The following is an 18,580-nucleotide window of genomic DNA, read 5'->3' on the forward strand; positions in this document are numbered from 1 at the left end:
CTAGAAGAAAGTGCAGGCAGTAAACTCTGACATCACTCTTAGCAGTATCTTTTTGGATATGTCTCCTCTGGCAAGGGAAACAAGAAAAACAAATGGGACTACGTCAAACTAAAAAGTTTCTGTACAGCAAAGAAAACCATTAAGAGAAAAAGATAACCTACTGCTTGGGAGAAGGTATTCACTAATTGGTAAATACCTTATACGTCTGATAAGGAGTTAATAACCAACTTAACACCAAAACACAATCCAATTAAAAAATGTGCAGAGGACCTGAATAGACACTTCTCCAAAAAGGACATACAAATTGCCAATAGACATATGAAAAGATGCTCACTGTCACTAATCATCAGGGAAATGCAAAATAAAACCATAATGAGGTATCACCTCACACCTGTCAAAATAGCTATCATCACTAAATCAACGAAACACAAGTGTTTGTGAAGACATGGAGAAAGGGGAAGCCTTGTAAACTGTGGGTGGTATTGTAAATTGGTGCAGCCACGATGGAAAACAGTATCAAGACTGTTCAAAAAATTAAAAATAGAGTGGGTATTTATTCAAAGAAATCCAAAACACTAATCTGAAAAGATACATACACTCGGCTCACTGCAGCATTATTAGTAATAGCCAAGACACAGAAGCAATGTGGCCGTGCCAGCTGATCCACGTAGTAGGAAGTTTTGACTGAAAGAGAGGACTCGACAGCTGCACGAGAACTGACTGCACACAACTCTTACCTGAGCTGTGGGAGGAACGGAGAGTCCTGGGTTAAACTAACCCCATGTCCTCCCGCAGTGTGCAGAGGAAGCCTGGGCACAGGGGGGACCTGCAGGGAGCAGAACCCTACAAGATGAAAGAGCTGCTCACCTTTTCTCCATTCCTCAGACTTTGTAATCAGGGGAAAAAAGACAAAGTACTCAATTCTAACAGTTCCCCGTTTTATTGCAATACATCAAAGTCTGGTTAATATTAAGTGATACCGACATAAAATATTGGCGAGGAGTCTTCTGTTACATTTTTGACTATCCCATCTTAAATATTTCTGTGCAAAAGAATCCACACCACTGTTTGGTAGCAGAGAATCTCATAAACTTCCCTAAGACACCAAGGGCAGAAAACCAAACAAAATGAAATGAGGAAGTGATAAAAGGCCAAAGCAGCAGCTTTTCCCCTTCCATGTGCACATCATTTGTCGTCAGCATATACTCTAAACAGAAAAATGATTACACCTAGGCCATGCAAAACTGTACAATAATATTACAATGAGAAAAAGCCCTAAAGAACTTATGAAACAAATGATATTACACTATCAAATAAAAACGCAGGTCATTTTGTTTTCATGAAATTTCAGGGTTGGTTTGGTTCTGTCAACTTCCCCTATCCCCCCGACAGGGACAAGGTTCTGTGTGCCAGGGCTGCCCCTGGGGAGGACGAGAGGCCTGGCCTGCTGGCTGGTGCCGGGCTCGGAGATGGCGCTCTGGTGAAGCAAGGGATTCTTTAGAAAATGCTGGACTTAAGTGACAACTGAAGTCATAACAAGGAAAGGGTTTTAGAGATGGGCTCAAGAAAATGTCCTGAGAGGCTGGGTGTGGGGAGGGGGGGAGGGAAGTGCCAGTTGCTTCCCTGCTGTGCCCAGCGGATTTGGGGAGTGGCAAAGTGTGACCGCTGTTGAGTGTGCCACTCGGTCCAGAAAGTGGACAGGGAGCATCCTAAGGCCCCGTGCAGCGGAGACCACAGGGTGCGATCACAGCCAAAGGCAGGAAAGGGCCCTGCTGTACGTGGGGGTAGAGGATGTCCGCCTAGCCCTGCTCTGGCTCTTCTCTAAGGTACCTGAGTCCACATAAATGCCAACTGGGCTCTCACAGAAGTAGGTACGGCCACTGAGAAACAACATGCCATGATTCTAACAACGCGGAAAGCAGAGGAAGGCTGAGAGCCAGCCAGGGAATGGCAGATTGTTGCTGTAAACATAATATGAATTTCAGAGTCTTCCCTGAAGCTTGGGTACAAGAACTGATTGGAAAGCTAGAGAGAGACCCTTTTCAGTTGTGTATCTATAGCCTGAACACGGTGCTCTCTGGAAAAGCAAGTCACTAAGTTACCAGGGTGTGTGCTGTGTGTGTTCACACATCATTAAAGAAGTGAAATATACCTTAATATTTATTTGATAAGAAGGAAGGTTTGTTTTTGGTAAAAAGAAATATATATGTATATACATAATTTCATACACCCAAAGCACATGACAAGATTAAATTAGAATTCAAGGGTCGACAACAAACTGGCTGGACGTCAGTAGCACCAAATACCAACACTTCAGCCTATGTCAGAAATGTCCCTTCATTTATTTTCCTTTCTGCTGAGAAGAGAACTGAGTTCCTGCTGCCATGTACGTTTTAAAGTGTCCTCCACAAAAACAAGGGTGACCTCAGACGACACAGAAACCTTACCATGATCCGGGCTACTGATCCCTTAGAATGATCACTGTTTCCCATTTCCCTGGCACTCGTCCCCATCTCTTCAAATCATTCATCTTGGAAGCTTCTGAAGGTGCCCGCTTCGTGTTGGGGATGAAACCGGTAGGGTGGTCACTACCTTGAGAACCTGCCGAACTAGAGCCCTGTCATGTTTTTTCCCCGAGTCCTGCTGTTAGAACCTAGTCACGTACGGGGCCGGTACCACGTACGATTGCTACACAAAGCGCAAGTGCTGGGTTGCAACCCACCAGGTTAACAGGAAAGTGACAGCCTGGGAGGCCAGCAGCCAGAACGAGCTCGCTCTCGTCTGCCCTGTTGGGAGGCCGAAGGGTACGGCTCACTAGTGGGGTCCAGGCTTCAGTAGGGTTATATTTTGATCCTAAAAGCATCCTTTAAAAAGTAAGCACCTACAGGCAACAAATATTCACTTAGTTGTTCAAGAGATAAACTAATGACTTAGTACAGAGTCCCAGTGAAGAGAAGCAGGTGGGGGCGACGTGAAGAAGAAGGAATGGAGAGGAAAGGGAGGGGAGGGGGCAGCTGGCCAGGCACTTTGACACTGGCTGGCTGGTTGCTTCCCCCCTCTCCTGGGAAACGCCAAGTTTAAGGAGCTACCAGAATCATATGGCAATAACCCAACTCAAGGTCCAACCCTGGATACCAGAGGTACAAAAGAGTCTTCCACGACACTTCTTTTCCAAAAGCAAAAAGATGTGGGAGATTAGAACCGTGAAGTAAGTTAGGCCCAACCAAAGTAAAACCGTCACATCTGAGTCCCTAGCTCAGAACATCTAAATGTCAAAGCTTAACATTATTTTTAACTTCTCTACTGTAGCCTTTTGTGATATAATCCCCAAACAGGATCTTTCCTCCTGTCACTGAACCTCAGTGACCTTCCCCACAGAGCAGCATCAACTTGGAAGCAGGCTCGGCTTCCTGTGGCCCGCAGTGTTCCGAAAGGTGGGCACAGCTGCCAAGGGCGACGTGAACGCCGGGTGACTGACACCGTTCTGACCCTGCAGCGGCAGGCAAACTCTTCCACTTTAGTTGAAGTTCAAAGAGAGGGGAAAAAAAATCCTGTTTCTAGTTCTCAAATTTAGATAAAAAGAGAGAATTCTCTTTACTTCCATGAGATTCATTTATTTCTATCTCTCTACTCATGTGCTTAACTGGTGAAATCACAAGGAAAAAAGTTCTGGTTCTGCATCATTTCCTTGGGGTAATTAAAACAGCAGGAATTCAAACAGAAATGTAACTAACAACACAATGTAGCAAATGAGGGGGGAAAGCTTATCTAGTCAAGGCGGCATGCTATGCCCACGCTGGGCAGACTTCCTGCCCGTGCCCTGTGAACACGTTCATTACCCACTGCGTATGGGAAAGAATATTTGGTTAAGGCTGTTCAAGTCCTTGCATTTGAGGTTTTCTATTATTTGGTAATTAAACCCCTTTCCCAGGCTTATCTGAGGAAGCTGGCACCACACAAAACAGACTCCTCCCTGAGACACTGGCTCAACTCGGGGACAGACACCTCACTGCCACTAGGGGATGGGATTGGCCCAGAAAGAAAAGCACTTCTAAGACCCTCTCATGGCCCTTCAGAAGCCACCGAGTTCCTTGTGCCGGATGGAAGGGATCAGAAGGTAACAAAACTGCATTTCTACATTCATCTGCAGAAGGTACCACCATATCAAATATGAGAAGTGTGGCTCAATTCTACTAGAAAAAGAAAGGTCTTAGATAGAAGGAAATCTGCCTTGTGATGCTGCTGCTAAAGAGGCTTCAAATATCAAAAGTCTGGTGCCCAGTCATACAGCAACCCCACAACACTGAAGTCTGCACGTTTCCCTGCAGCTCCCAGGAGACTGGGCCCTGCCTCAGCTCGAGGACTAGGCACCAAAGGGAACCCTGATTCCTCTCTCTCTCTCCGCAAGCGTCAGCTCGAGGCCTTTCTGCTGTTTAAATTACTTAGCTGGAAAACAGACAAGAAACAACACACTTCTTTAAATTAAATGCTCTCTTATATATGCATCCATCTTTCACTGAATACAAGATGCTTCTTTTCACTATGTACATTCAGTATTTAACCTCTACATTTGTGTACTTCTTTAAACTCTGCGTCGTAGTAAAATAGGCATTGTTTTTGTTAATAAGGGCTGACTGGCAACAACTGGGTCGACACGCACCGCGGGTGAGGACCGGAGCCTGGCAGCGGCTCCAGCACCCACCGGAGAACCCGTGCGCCCTCGGGGGGACTGCACTGAGACGGCTGCGAAAACAAAGTCGGTCTAATCCTACCTTGGCGCTTACCGCTTTGTGTCATCGGTCTACTGAAGCTACCGTTGAGGGAGGAGGGTGCGGGTAGAATACTATGGAAAGCAACTCTAAGGGTATGAAAGGAAGTCAGGTTAGTCTAAGCTGTTCCGTGAACGTCTGCCTTTATGGTTGTTGCTGTGAAGCGGAGGGGCAGGGCCTGGGGGCCACAGTCACACTCTGACTCCCGCCGGCCCTGGCGCCGCGGGCAGAGGCGGAGGGAGAGGAGCGGCTCTGGTCCGTCCGTCGGGGCTGGGGCGGGTCACGGGTCCCAGGTCCCGCGGTCTGTGCTCTCCAGAGAGAGGCTCTTGGTCTTCCGCGGGGACGCCGGGCTGGGCGGGCTGCTCAGGTTGGAGCTGTTGGAAGCGGTGGAATGCCTCGGAGAGTCGGAGTCCTGCGAGGCCAGAGGCGGCGTCAGCGCCAGGCGAGGGAGGGGCGGGAGGGCCTCGGGCGACCACCTCCCACCCCCACGCACCGAATGACCCCGTGGGACTTTTCTCCTGTCGGGACAGGCCCCCTTCCTGAGCTAAGAGGCACAGAATACGACAAACGCCCACGGGCCTTTGGGGATGCAGGTCACGTTCACGCAAAGCCATGGGGAGTCTCAGCGCCTCGGGGACACCACGGGAGTCTGCGACCAAGCGGGGACTCTGCCGCGGAGGCTGACGGTGCACACGCCGGGCCCGGCACAGGGGCGCTGCGGCCGCCCCGGACGGCGCCCCCACGCGGCACTCACCTCCCCGTCGTAGTCCCTGGCCGGGGTGTCGCTTCCTTGGTCCATGCCTCCGGAAGACAGCGAGCCCTCGGACGGGGAGGGCAGCGGCTGCCGCTTGGCGCTGTAGCTTCCGCCGGAGAACTCCCTCTTCAGCGCGCTGCCGTTCTGTGTGGACGACCCTGCGGCAGCACAGCGCGGAGGGGGCTCGACCGATGCCGCGGGGGCTGCCCAGGTCCCCGCCCCCCACCGCGGCCTCCCCCGCGGCAGCCGTCCGGACACCCGGGGAGTGGCGAGCGCGTGCTGGCCGCGCCAGGACTAGGGAAGTTTGCTGGACAAGGCCCCGGAATCAGCCCTGCAGGTCCCCACTCAGACGAGACAGCCCTCGAGTCCTTCACGCCGCGCCACCTCTCTCAGGGCGCAGGCGCCATGGACCCGGGGTCCCGCCTCCTCCTCACGCACGTTCGGTCTCGCCCCGCCAGGGCCCGCTCAGGGCCAGCTCAGGGCCCGGCGCACTGCAGGTGCTCAATGATGACAGGCCGAGCGACGGGAGAGCACAGCGCGTCTCCCCGAGATGACGGCCACCCCACCTCACCTGAGGCATAACCGTCGCCTCGCTTCTAGAGAATGCTCACAAAAAAGCAAAGGAACCTAGGCAATTTCATCCTGCAGGGCAACATCCCGGAATACAAAGCACTTAGCACTCCCTATTATTTTAAAATTTTTTGCTTAAAAATGTTTTAATCTTGCTGAGCTTCAATATTAAGACCAGTCACACAAGACTATGTTCAGACACAAACTATTTTAACTTTTTGCTAATTTAACAAACCCCAATTTCGTGGGTTTTTTCCAATAAGAATTCAATAAAAATGTCAAAAGGCGACTCATAAAGCTTATGCACCCAGTGGCCACCAAAATACTGAAGTCACTTCGTGATTGGAGGAAAACCCGCCCAGCGAAGGGCCGTCCTTGGCGCCCTCTGGCAGCTGCAGCTGCGCACGCGCGGGTGCTGACGTCAGTGTTTGCCTGACCAACCACCATCGCAGGAGGAAACGCCGCAGCCTCAGGAAGCTTCGGCTGGGCCACCATCCAAGGACATGAGCAACACTCATGGTTGTCGACTGACTGGCTTTTAAATGTGAGCCGGCACTTGGTGCGACCCGATCCTCTCACAGACCAGTTGTGGGGAAGGAAGAGGTTTCACTCAAGTTATGATGACACCTGTTGGGACTCCGGGCTGCGCGTGTGTCGCCACCTCAAGCTACACTCTCTGACCTCTAAGCCGGTGCAGCGCTGCTTCCGAGCAAGAGGCGGAGAGCAGTCCTGGGCCCGGAAGAGTCGCCCCCAAGTTAGAATCGACAGTGACCCTGACGATCACTGCACGTGACCAAGGCATTACCAAAGACCTCAGTGAACTCAGCGACATGAAGCTAACTTTTAAGTCAGCCAAGTATTCCGGCTGCACCTTCCTCTCATCCGGAGGTGAGCAGCCTCCCCGCGGCCAGTGTCCTTCTATTCGGACGAACAGTGCCTGCGGCACACCCTCCCCGCTTCCTCCCGGAGGAACGAGGAGAAGCTGCTCCCACGCCACCACTGGACGTGAGCACGTAATGGAGCCCGTTTCCTCTCCCGTGGCCGTCAGCTCAGGCTTCTGTACAGAGGCCAAGAAGAGTCGCTGCCGTTCAGAGTGGAAAACAGATGCCGACGACACGCACCGCGAGCGCCTGGAAGCAGTACTCGTCAGGGGTGGCGCTGCCCTCTGCACCCTGACGGGAGAGCTGATACCTAATAGGTCCTTAAAAATGGTTACTGGACGAATGATGAATCTTATCTTGCTTCTGTGGCAAAAGGGTAGATTCTTGAACCTGTCCCCACCCTCTCTCAGTTACTCAAACAGGCTGATGTTTTGGGGGGGCTTTGGGGCCTTTGTGCAGGTACGGGATGCGGCCGGCCCGAGTGGCAGGAGATCCTGTCACCGCCTGCGCCTGCAGCCTGCTCTAGCCCCTGCTTCGGCAGGAGAGCATCGTTAACTCCTCCCTTCGCCTGCCTTCCCACAGCTAGTTCCTCTCAGGAGTCTTAGTGTTTCTGCCTCCGGAAATTTATCTGGAGACCATTTCCTCTCCTCCTCCTCCTCCTCCATGGGTCTCAGGCCCCCTTCAGCGCACCTGGCTGCTTTGCCAGCAAGCTCTGGGGACGCACACCGCCAGCCCACTCTCGGTCTGGCAGCCTGGAGCAAAGTGGATATAGATACAGGTCCTTCCCTACTTAAAATTCTTCAAAGGCTTTATGATCCTTTAAAAAAAAAAAAATCTCCCCTTGTTCTCCAAAACCCTGCTTGACCTACTTACCCACCTCGTGTGCTTTAGCTTCTATCACTCCCAACTACCACCAGGGCCCCCCCTGCCCCCCAGCCTTCTGTCCATCACACAGGACTGAAATGTGACTGCACCCCTGGAAGGGGACTCGATTCTCCCAATTCCCGGTAGGAGTTCACACCGACAGCTGCCCGTGGTTGGCTCTGTTGCTGCACCCCGTTTATTCCCCGAGTGATCCGAAGTGTGATCCCCATTATCACACTCTGCAGGGCGACTGGTCTGTCTCCGAGGTGGCCTGTGCTCTAAAAGGGCTCCCTGACCACGTGCATGACACCCACACTGTGCTGACTGGGCATGGCCAGCTGGGACTGCGGCGCTGGGGCCCTCTGGATGCACAGGGGCGACCCAGGGTGCGACCCACCTTCCTGAGTTGGGGGCACTTACTTGCTGACAAGCCACTGCTGGCGCTCATGGAGCGACCGGGTTCAGGGCGGGACTTGGTGATCGATGGAATACTGACTGAGCCACTGAATACTGTCCGACTTTCCTGAGGTCGAGGGTTCTACAAACAAGAGAAAGAAAATTCTTCAAGCAGACAGAAGCTGATGTTCTGCAGACATGTCTATTTTTCACTGTAATTTCAAGAACAAAATGATCTTGACCAGAGCAACACAGAACACAACCCCTTCTGCCCACAAAGGTACTGAAGCCCTAACAAAGAGAAGGGCACCTCGGCCCAGACAAGAAGTGCTGATCCTTATGCTCACTGAAACACTTATCCACAAATAAATTGTTTTGTTGGGAGAACAGTAACAGTTACTTGGTTAGAAGTGACAGTGAATGGTAGAATTACAAGGACATTTGCAGATGAGTAAAACAAAGTTTTTACTACGTATGAGATTCTTTGCTTAGGATAATTCAACAGCTGAATAATCCCATTTGGAGGAGAATCAATTAAGAGTACATTTCTTCAAGCAAATGTTTCACTGGCATGAGAGACGTGCCTTCACATGTTCCCAGCCCCAGTCACCAGGCATTCTTGCTACCTCACACAAACAGAACAGAATCGAGTCATACACAGAACTTTTACAGCAACCAAGGCTTACGTGAAGTGATTTAACTTTGGAATACTGGTTTGAGAAGTTTTCCATCTAATTAGTGAATGGTTTTTCCAAGGTGTCCAAGGTAGGTAAATGGGCCACAGGGTGATCGGGAAGGGCCCCTCCCCCCCTGCCCCGAGAAGTGGTGTGTGGGACAAGCTGCCTGAACACGGCTGGGAACATAAGCCCGTGGCCTCCACGGCAACTCCAACGTTCTGAAACCTGAAGGGCTGTCAGGGATGACAGCTGTAGGAGATCATGGCAAAACAAGTAATACAGAGCCAAAGCCAGCCCTACAACAAGTGCACTAACACCACTTGAAAAACTCCAAATCCCACATTTTGCAGAATCACACACTGAAAGAGGGCTAGAGGGCTGGAGGGCTGGCTGGCTGGCCCCAAATTCAACCACAGTGGTTTTGGTTCATGTATCAAATTTGCAAAGTCCATGTAATTCCTAGTGTTATTTGTTAAAGGCAAATGCTTTACTTTTTTCCTCTAAAAAATAAAAAAAATGTGAATGGGAACAGTGCTAATTACTTCAACATTCACGCATCTTGGAGCATCCCCGCAAGACACCAATGACGTGCACGCCAGGCAGCAAAGGAAAGCATGGGAGGCGGGGACTAGTGGCTCCAGCCCTTGCATCGTTAACCACTCTGGCTACCAGCCTTAGATCACTGGTGCCATCCTTTTCTACAAAACACACCTGCCCCGAAGCAAAGGGCAAAAAACTAAGCCTATAAAAAATATATCAGCTCTTTAGTGACACTGAATGTGGAAGTAATAAAAGAATGATACACAGAAGATATGTTTTATTTTTAAAAATCCCAACAGTTTATCATTCACTCAGCTATAGTTCAACGTCACTATAAAGTGATACGAAACCTAACCTGCTGGTCCTTTTCATTTCATGTACAAATATGATTAAGATCAGGGTAAAAGTTCCTCCACCAGCAGTATTTCTATTTATAAATGATGAAGTTAAGCAACATTTCCACCATTTTTTTTACATGAAAAATTCTTGACTGACTTATACAACATTGTTCTAGGATCTACTGCCTGCAATCTGCTTCCAAACTAAGGCTTAGGCTTATTTTGTCATAAATAATTATTCTGTTAAATAAGATACATTATACTTTTAGGTCAATAATGTTTAAAACATAATTTAGAATAATTTTAAAATATAAACAAAAGTATGAAAATAAACATCCCACAGCTAGTTTTACTGGAAAATTAACTTACTACATATACAAATAAAAAGCTGATGCCATGATTTCTTGACACCAGAGGACACTATGAAGGATGGGTTTGTGTGATCTGATCCAAACATTTTATCTGTAACACTAACTTGAGAAAACGCTCCCTTGGAGTTAGAAGTACAACATATATCTCTTGGTGGAAACATGGATACTCAGCGGTAATGGGTGCCGGCCCCTGGCCCCCGCAAAGCCGCTGGTTATGAAGACCTGAGGCCGAGGGGACGGGCTGCTGGCAGGTGCCCCGTTGGACAGACCTTTAGGATGTGGTGCAGGCAGTGACTTTTCTCTTCAATTTAGTTCTCTTATGTTGGATCCTGGTTGGAATTAAAGGCATACCAGCAACTCAAGGATTTGTAAGACTAGCTTCTTTTACTGTAATTTTTGTTATCCATTAATACTGTTGTATTATATTTTTTGTTTTGGAGATTTTAAAGCTTTTTGAGAGGAGTTTATTGTAGCCGTGAATAGCAGACACTACAGATGTTAATTTCACTAAATAGAAAACACCTCTCTGAATGAGTTATGAAAAATTTTAAAATGCTGGGGCCCCTTTCTGTTTGGACAGAATGAAGACCCCCTGGGGGGCTGTTTCTCATCACAGTCTCTGTGATGGAAAATACCATGATGGGAAGGATTCTAATAAACACAGAACAACAAAAACCTTCAATATAATTTCAAAAAGAAAACTCACATCCTTCCCAGTCCTCATCTTTTTCTTCAAACGAAGAAAGACAATAGGACTTGAAAGAAGAGGAGGAGGAAGAACAGAAGTCCAGCAAGAGGGAAGCTGGCTAGAGGGAACGGCTCAGAGAGCACATGCCCTCGGCAGGGTTACTGAGGCAGCAGGCAGAGGACAGCTACACGGGTTAGTACAAGTGGACACCTGACATAGTGGTTCATACCCTCAGAGCTGTGAGGCTGGGTGTGCCGGGGACAGAGTGCAGACACAGGGGGTGTTCGGGGTTTATGGAGTCAGGAGAGAGAAATTTTTCAGCAGAATTAACAGTCATGTGATAGATGTGCTCAAAGTTGACCGGAGAGGAGATCAGACCAGGGTGACGGTGAGGGGATGGATACGAGAAGCCTGGCTATCAAAACAACCGGAAGGAGAAAAAGGTGACAAGGTAATGAAATGGATTTGCTGGTTACAGGTGACATTTCAGACAACACGCATGGAAGAAAAAAATGAAGTAAGCATATCACATCAGAAATGAATCCTTAATGAAATACTTTTAGTTCTTAGGGAGTTAAATTTTGTAATACTCTTGCACCAGGTACTTAAATAGCTAATTTGCAAAAAAAAAAAAAAAAATTCATTCGCCCTATAAAATCATTCTCTTCTATAACTGTTGTCAAGTGAGTAGAAACTAGACTTTCGGAGTCATAAGGAGACTCAGATTTTACTTCAGCATTTTCTTATGTGACAGAATCAAAACATGGCAAAAGTCTACCAAAAACATTAAGGACAGAAAAAGCAAGAAATTATAAAAGAACAAGTGAATCAACAACCAGCCTCTCCCTGGAAATGTTATGAAACTGTTTCTTTTGAAACCTAAGGCCATTTCCTAGTTTTTACATATCTGTGATACGAGTTTGCTTTTCCTGGTCTTGTTTTCCTATAGTAAAAATGGTAGCTGTGGAACATATCAATTGTTGGTTTACCTCGAAGTAGCTCAAGTTTGTCTCCAGTAGACACCCAAAAGAATGTTTGTTTTTTAACCAGGAAAAAATCTTCCCTTTAATGTTCAGGTGCATTTGAGAAGTAATGTAAAGCTAGACATACAGAAAAAAGCCTTTGGAGCCAAGGACTCTAGTTTTTCAGATGAAACAACTTCTGAATATTTGGGAGCTATCAGTACCCAGCTGCCTTCTCTAATGGGAGTTTGGAGATTCAGTGCTTAACAACTGTTTCCAGAAAACACTGTACAATTCCTTATTAGTTCAAGGTAGGGGCTGGGTGACTTGCAGGAGAAAATGTTCAATTTCTGTTCTCATGAGTTGACATAAGCTTGCTTTGTTTAAAAAAAAATCTGGTAAATTATGTAGGCTTAAAAAAAAAAGGTCCTACAAAGGATATGGTTTTAAATTTAGAAATGTGAGTGATATCAGTACTTTCTCAGGTTATTTCCAAAAAGAAAAAAAACTAATAATGTAAATGTACTTTAATTTTAAGGGACAAAATTACTTCTTAGAGCTCTATGAGGTCACTGAGCTAGAAATATCATTTATTGTCAACTTTAGGAATGGGTAAGAAAGATGTTACGTGTTAAATCTTCTAGAGGTAAAACATTCTTACTGCATTCAACTGGACACAAATTTGTCATTTATTATCAGTATCCACTTAAGAAAAAAGGTTATTGGCAAAAAGGATTCAAGAAAAATGAACACAGTACATACTTCTAAGACATACGTGCTGTTTTGACTATATTCTCTTGTCTCACTAAGGTACACATGAAAGGCTCACATCTGATACAGAAGGTAAAAAAAAGACTCTTACTATCTCTTCTACATTCACAAGGCAAACAACCCTAGTTCAGAATCATTTTGGTGGAAAAGAAACAGAATCAAGCTTTCAAAGACATCCAATAAACTCTCTAAGCTTCTAAGTATTTCATAGGGAAGCGATACCAATTTGAACAAGTAAAACAGAGAAACGTCTGGGTGTGTGCTTTTTACTTGGATGCCAATACGTAGCTCTGGTATTTGAAAACTCTTCTTATACATGCTAATGTTACACTATGGATCCATCTCCATTTTTGTGAAGAGTTCGTTAATACACGTAATCCCATTTCAGTAGAAAGAACATACTGAATTCTGAGAATATATGAGAGTATGCATGCTTTTCAGTAAAGGCAGGCCCAGGCATGCACATGAAGGTCGTGTTTACCCATCTACCCCAAGGCGAGCACGGCTCTGAGTAGACATGTGTCAAGAAACACGTGCCAGGAGAGCAAGTGGATGCCTATGGAAGACCCACCTTGTGTACCCTTTGCTAGTGAAAGGCAGAAAAGCCAGGTGAAAGTAAAATGAGACATTGCTGTAAAACACAGGAATTCACACAAAATCTTTGATGCAATACGTGTATAGGTGAACAAGTTTCAAAAATTCACACCAGCTTCCTGTCCTGGAAATACAGAAGTGCATATGTGGCAAGAAAACAGGAAAGGAATGAGAGGAACATTAAAAACTGCCAGGGCAAAAAGTCACTGGTATTAATGACAAAAAGCACCAATGAGGAAGTCATGGGTCCACAGACTTGGTGACAGCAAACCCTGAAAATCGAGTGGTCTGATGGGAGCGCAAGGCCAGCTTGGAAGGCCACACGCTCCCAAGTCAGGGGGCAAACCTCTGGGAAGTGAGACCTGAACTTGTAATAAAGTCTGGGCTTTATTTGGAACAAAAAAGGGAAACATTTCTCTCCCAAAGAAACGTGGAGTGAGGAGGTGAGCTCTGATAAAAAGGTTCGTACAATGTTGGGAATCCGACGTTCCGCATAGGTGTGCTGATTCAGGTGTACGGGGACCAAGTCTTACGGGGTATGGAGGTCTAAACAACTCCGGAACATTAACAAATGGATTTTTCACCTGCTGGCAGAAAAATACCAAGCAGAAAAATATTTTATTAAGTCCTAAAACTATTTCACCTTAAGAAAAATACTGTAATATGTAGAATATTATTTACTCAAAAATTTTCATCTTGCTATGCTGTTGAAATACAAGAGGAAAACTATATTCTTTTTTGTGCACCAAAATGAAGCAAAAGTGGAAGAAATTAATTTCAAAAGACAATGCCCACCAAAGTCTTGTTAAGCACTGAACTTTGTATTGCTGATGTGCTGCTTTGCAGCACGTGTTGAACATTTGTATCTTCCTATCCCTCCACAATGCTAACTACTATATATGAGGTGTTGAAAAACTATAACTAAATTTTAAAAGATCATTAAAATACTACATGCCACTTCATCTATCACATTGAAGCTATAAATATGGTCACATTTCAACTGTTTATTATAAGTAAACAAATTCCCTCCCTTAAGGTACTTTTTGCACCTGGCCCGGTAAGGTAACTTCCGAAGGAAAAATGAGAAAGGCTTTGTGCAGCTACGTTATGTTTCCTTCTGAGAATAAAGGAAAACCAGACCGAAGACTGTAAGCAAATGTTCAGGATGGGAAAAGAACGGAGAGAAGTGTGAAATCTCAGCCCCAGGAAAAAGCTGAAAAAAAACAAAAAACAAAAAACAAAAAACAGCATAGCTTAAAAAAAATTTTAAATCCTCACCCAAGAATGTTTTTATTGATTTTAGAGAGAGAGGAAGGGGGGTGGTGAGAGAGATACATCAATCTGTTGCCTTCCAACTGGGGACTGAACCTGCAATCTAGGTATCTGGCTTGACCAGGAATCGAACCTGCAAACTTTTGGTGTATGGGGCCATGCTCCCAACAACCGAGCCACCCGGTCAGGGCAGTATAGCTTTTAAATATAACAGTTTAATATTTAGACCAGCCTTTATTTATGTCTAATATTTTTAGCCTACTATTAATGCTCAGCCTCAAATTTTTTAGTTTTAATTACTATATGAAAATTAGCTATACTCTTCTTGTATAATTTCTTTACATGACCCAGCAGAGCTAATAAAAATCCCCCTTTCAAAAGGATAAATAACTTATGAATGATTTGAACTCCCTAATGGAGCATTACTGCAGCCAAGTAACAACGTCTTAGTGATGATGAAAACGACGACAGTAAGTAAGAATGGCACATTCATTCATTCACAAGCAGGGCCAACCGGTTAACTGGGATATCTAAAATGAGGAACTTGGGCCCGAATGAATGCACGCCATTTTTTTGTTTCTCCCATGAAATACATGCAAAACTATCTTTAAAGGTTTACTTTTTTTATTTTAAAAAATTTGACTGCACATCGAACTATATTACCTATCACTTTTTCTGCCTAATAGAGCTGTGGATCAAAACTCACAGACCATCTCCCAAATTGCCACAGTATATAAACCACACTTAAAATTCTGTGCTAAATCTAGATGTTATCACCACTGATCAACAGGGTGATGCTAAAGGTTCAATAATGTGTCGCGAACACTCTGATCCTGAAATGTTAAATATAAAGAGAGTACACTAATATTTTTAATCTCAACCCAATAGGTCCAAGAATCCAATCTTTATGTTGTTAAAAAAGCACCATGTTGCCTTTTTAATGTAAGACTGACCACCAGGCAAAGGAAAATGGTTTGAAACCACAATCAGCTGACGGATGTGACCATTAACAGCCAGGCCAATCCGCTTCTCTGGGTGGAGGTGGGCCAACTCTGTGTACTCAACTGCTAAACCTCAGTGAAGTTTCAGTGAGTTGGTAACCGAGTTCTGAATCGTGGTACGAATCCTAATCTGGCAGTTTATTTTACCAGCAATAGTAGACCTGGGTATGGGACAAGTTTATAGTTGCATCTTGTTTAGATGCAACTAAACAAGAACATGTTGTGTTTGGTTTTTGATAAATGTCCGAATCTTAGGTTTTTCTCATCAGGTACATCATCATGCATTTTGTACACATTGTGATATACTGAGATAAACATTTCCTCGTTATCCTAACATATCCCTTTAAGTAAGCCTTGTATATATCTAAGCACATACAGCATGTACACACACACACACACATCCCTCTTCACTCTGACCCCAATTCATTCCCATGCCCCCACCAAGCCTCTCACCATGGGCAGGTCTTTCAGGATCTGTATTCCGTCCCCAGGGCCCATGTGTGCTATGTGGTTAAAATTGGTTGGGTTAGAAATTAGTTTATTTCTCATTTCAGGATCTCGGAGCATCTCTCTGTAACAGAAAACGCATGTTTAGACACTTTTAATGATCAAGCTATATAACTCCAGAAACAAATCACAGATACTTGATTTTTCATAAAAACAAATGTGAAATCATGTTAATACAAATAGAATTAAAATAACAGAATATACTCAATTAAAATTTACTTAGAAGGCCCTAGCTGGTGTAGCTCAGTAGACTGAGCATGGGCCTGCAAACCAAAAGGTCACTGGTTTGATTCCCAGTCAGGGCACATGCCTGGGTTATGGGCCAGGTCCCCAGTGGGGGGCGCACAAGAGGCAATCACACACATTGGTGTGATTTCATTGGCATGAAACACACATTGGTGTTTCACTCCCTCTCTCCCTCCCTTCCCTCTGTCTATAAAAATAAATAAAATCTTTAAAAAATTTACTTAGATTTGTTTTACACTTTAAATAAAAGATCTTACAATTTTTTTGTGGGAAAATGGAAAGGATTCTTTTAGCACAAAGACATCAAAGAAGCTCTGCTCTATTTTACAGATAATTCTGAACATTTACGTATGTCTTAAAATAATTGATAACACTTAGAAATGTTCTTATATGTAACTGAAAATACCACAAGCCTCCTTCTGTTTGCTCATAAAGAGAACAGTTAATATGAAGTTCTTAAATATACACAGGTTTACTATTATGCACAGGTAGGTTCTATGTTTATATTGTAACAAGGTTCGCATTCTAAAAACTGTCAGTACTCCATATACATAGAGAAATGAATCAAAATATGGTACTTGAATCTAGTTCACACATCTTGGAGAGTGTTAATTAAAACTGCCCTGAGGTGTACATTCATCTTTCAACACTACAGGGGAAGGACAGATTTTGAGAGCTCAGATTTTCAGTCGAATGCAGTATCATCAGCAGACAGCCTTTCCCACGCCACAAGCACACGCGGAAGACTCGCAGAAACGAAGTCCCTACCTCCTCTGCTGCATCCTTTCCTCTTCTGGGACTCTGAAGGAGTAACGCCGCTTGTTGTTAATATTTCTAACCATTTGTTTCCGACTATTATCTGTGGTTTCAGGAACTACCAGTTCATCCCCTTCTGTTAAAAAAAAAATACAGAACAAGGATGTTTTTTAAAGTGATAAAACGCTTTCTACCCATTCATCTCTAAGACAGTACAAACGTTAACCAACCGGGCGAGTATAGTACATGCAATTCTGATTTTTAAAAGTTGTGTGTTGATCGTAGCAAGTAAGCAATAATTTTCAGAACATATATAAACAAACAGATGCTGAAGATAAACGTATCTTACAAAGTATACTTTATTTTATTATAAGCATAAAATTGCACTGTTTTACTAGAAGAAAAAGGACTAATGCAGTTGCCTTGGCGTCCTGTCACTCTGCCCCCCCCCCCCCCCCCCCCCCAGTAACTGCACCCTCTTCTTTCTCCTGGGGACTGGTTTCCATGGCTCGGGGCATTAAAGAGCTATTGCTAACCTGCACAGTAACCAGGCATGAATGGTAAGTTATTCATGTAAATGAAAACCACCACCATTATTTTTACATCTTAAAGCGCTTTCTATGCAAGATTGTTTTCTTTGCAATCTGAGAGGTGTACAGTCAGGAAAGGGAGCTGTGTTCCCACCACCACCTTTACTAGAGGCAGGAAACTGTCACTATTTCTACTCTTCTGATCTCAGGGCAGATGAAACTTGATCACAGACACTAGCAGGCCAGTGCCCACCTTATTCCACTTCAGTTTTGACTCCCAGAAGTAAACACAACTGTCAGCCGTGGGCCCCCACACCTGCGGGGGTGTGAACAGGCTGTAAAGTAGACTGATAGCACGCATGATGGACGCCGTCTCTGAGACCAGGAAAAAGAGAAAAGCCAACCTTCACACGGTCTTTATACCCAAAAAGCTTAAGCAAGAAAAAAGTGGGGAGAAGCCAAATGGGTGGGTGAGACCGAACCAAGTAAGATTAGTACAAAAGGAACTGTCCCCTCTTCTCAATCAGGCAGCTTTCCTAGCAACAAACATGAAAAAGGACATCATTTTTAAATTAGGTGAGAATGTGAAACACAATTTTAAACTCAGAATTGTGGGGATGAAGCAGGTCGTGCTGAGGGACAGCTGCAGTGGGAGAGTCTGCAGAGCCAGCGGCTGCAGGGGCGCCCTGAGCCCCTACGAGATGGGGTAGGAAGCAAGACCGGAAGAGAAAGGGTCTTTAGGAAACAGGGTTTCCTCCCCTTCCGAAGGACACGGCAACTCCACGGAAGGTCTTGCTCTCCCTCTTTAAGTCCAATCTGCTCCTTGCCCGAGGGCCGAGAGCTGACGGCACAGGAGAAATTCCCAGTGGAAGAGGTCTCACTCAGTGGACACTCTGGGGAAGGGACATTAATATCATCACGGCCTCGAGTGGCGAGGACGGGGTAGGCTCCAACTCAGACAAATGTGTGGGATTCCTCTAAGAAACAGACACAAAACTGAGTGCAGGGCCTCAGAAATGAGCTAAACCTGACCGCCCTCCCCAAGGCCTACGGGGCATCACACCGTGGCCCCTGCCCCCGAGTCACCAGTCGC

At 45.5% G+C, this 18,580-nt stretch overlaps 1 protein-coding gene across 5 annotated transcripts in view; it reads right to left on the bottom strand.

The window, feature by feature from the left end:
- Positions 1-4,893: 4,893 nt before the first annotated feature.
- Positions 4,894-18,580, bottom strand: part of CDC42BPA (CDC42 binding protein kinase alpha) — a 172,225-nt gene continuing 158,538 nt past the window's right edge. For 4 of the 5 annotated variants that reach the window (XM_037138818.2, XM_053659562.1, XM_037138819.2 and 1 more), the window contains 5 exons: positions 16,970-17,093; positions 15,902-16,019; positions 8,259-8,376; positions 5,524-5,681; positions 4,894-5,181 (listed from right to left, as the gene is read on the bottom strand). In XM_037138818.2, the coding sequence (XP_036994713.2) occupies positions 5,050-5,181; positions 5,524-5,681; positions 8,259-8,376; positions 15,902-16,019; positions 16,970-17,093 (650 nt within the window). In that variant the 3' untranslated portion in view covers positions 4,894-5,049. Of the gene's footprint in view, positions 5,182-5,523; positions 5,682-8,258; positions 8,377-11,077; positions 11,264-15,901; positions 16,020-16,969; positions 17,094-18,580 lie in introns of all 5 variants that reach the window. The other variant, XM_037138820.2, reaches the window with a different exon arrangement.

The sequence above is a fragment of the Artibeus jamaicensis genome, unplaced genomic scaffold (genome assembly GCF_021234435.1).
Source record: "Artibeus jamaicensis isolate MK-2021 breed Jamaican fruit bat unplaced genomic scaffold, CSHL_Jam_final scaffold_754, whole genome shotgun sequence".
Lineage (NCBI taxonomy): Eukaryota > Metazoa > Chordata > Mammalia > Chiroptera > Phyllostomidae > Artibeus > Artibeus jamaicensis.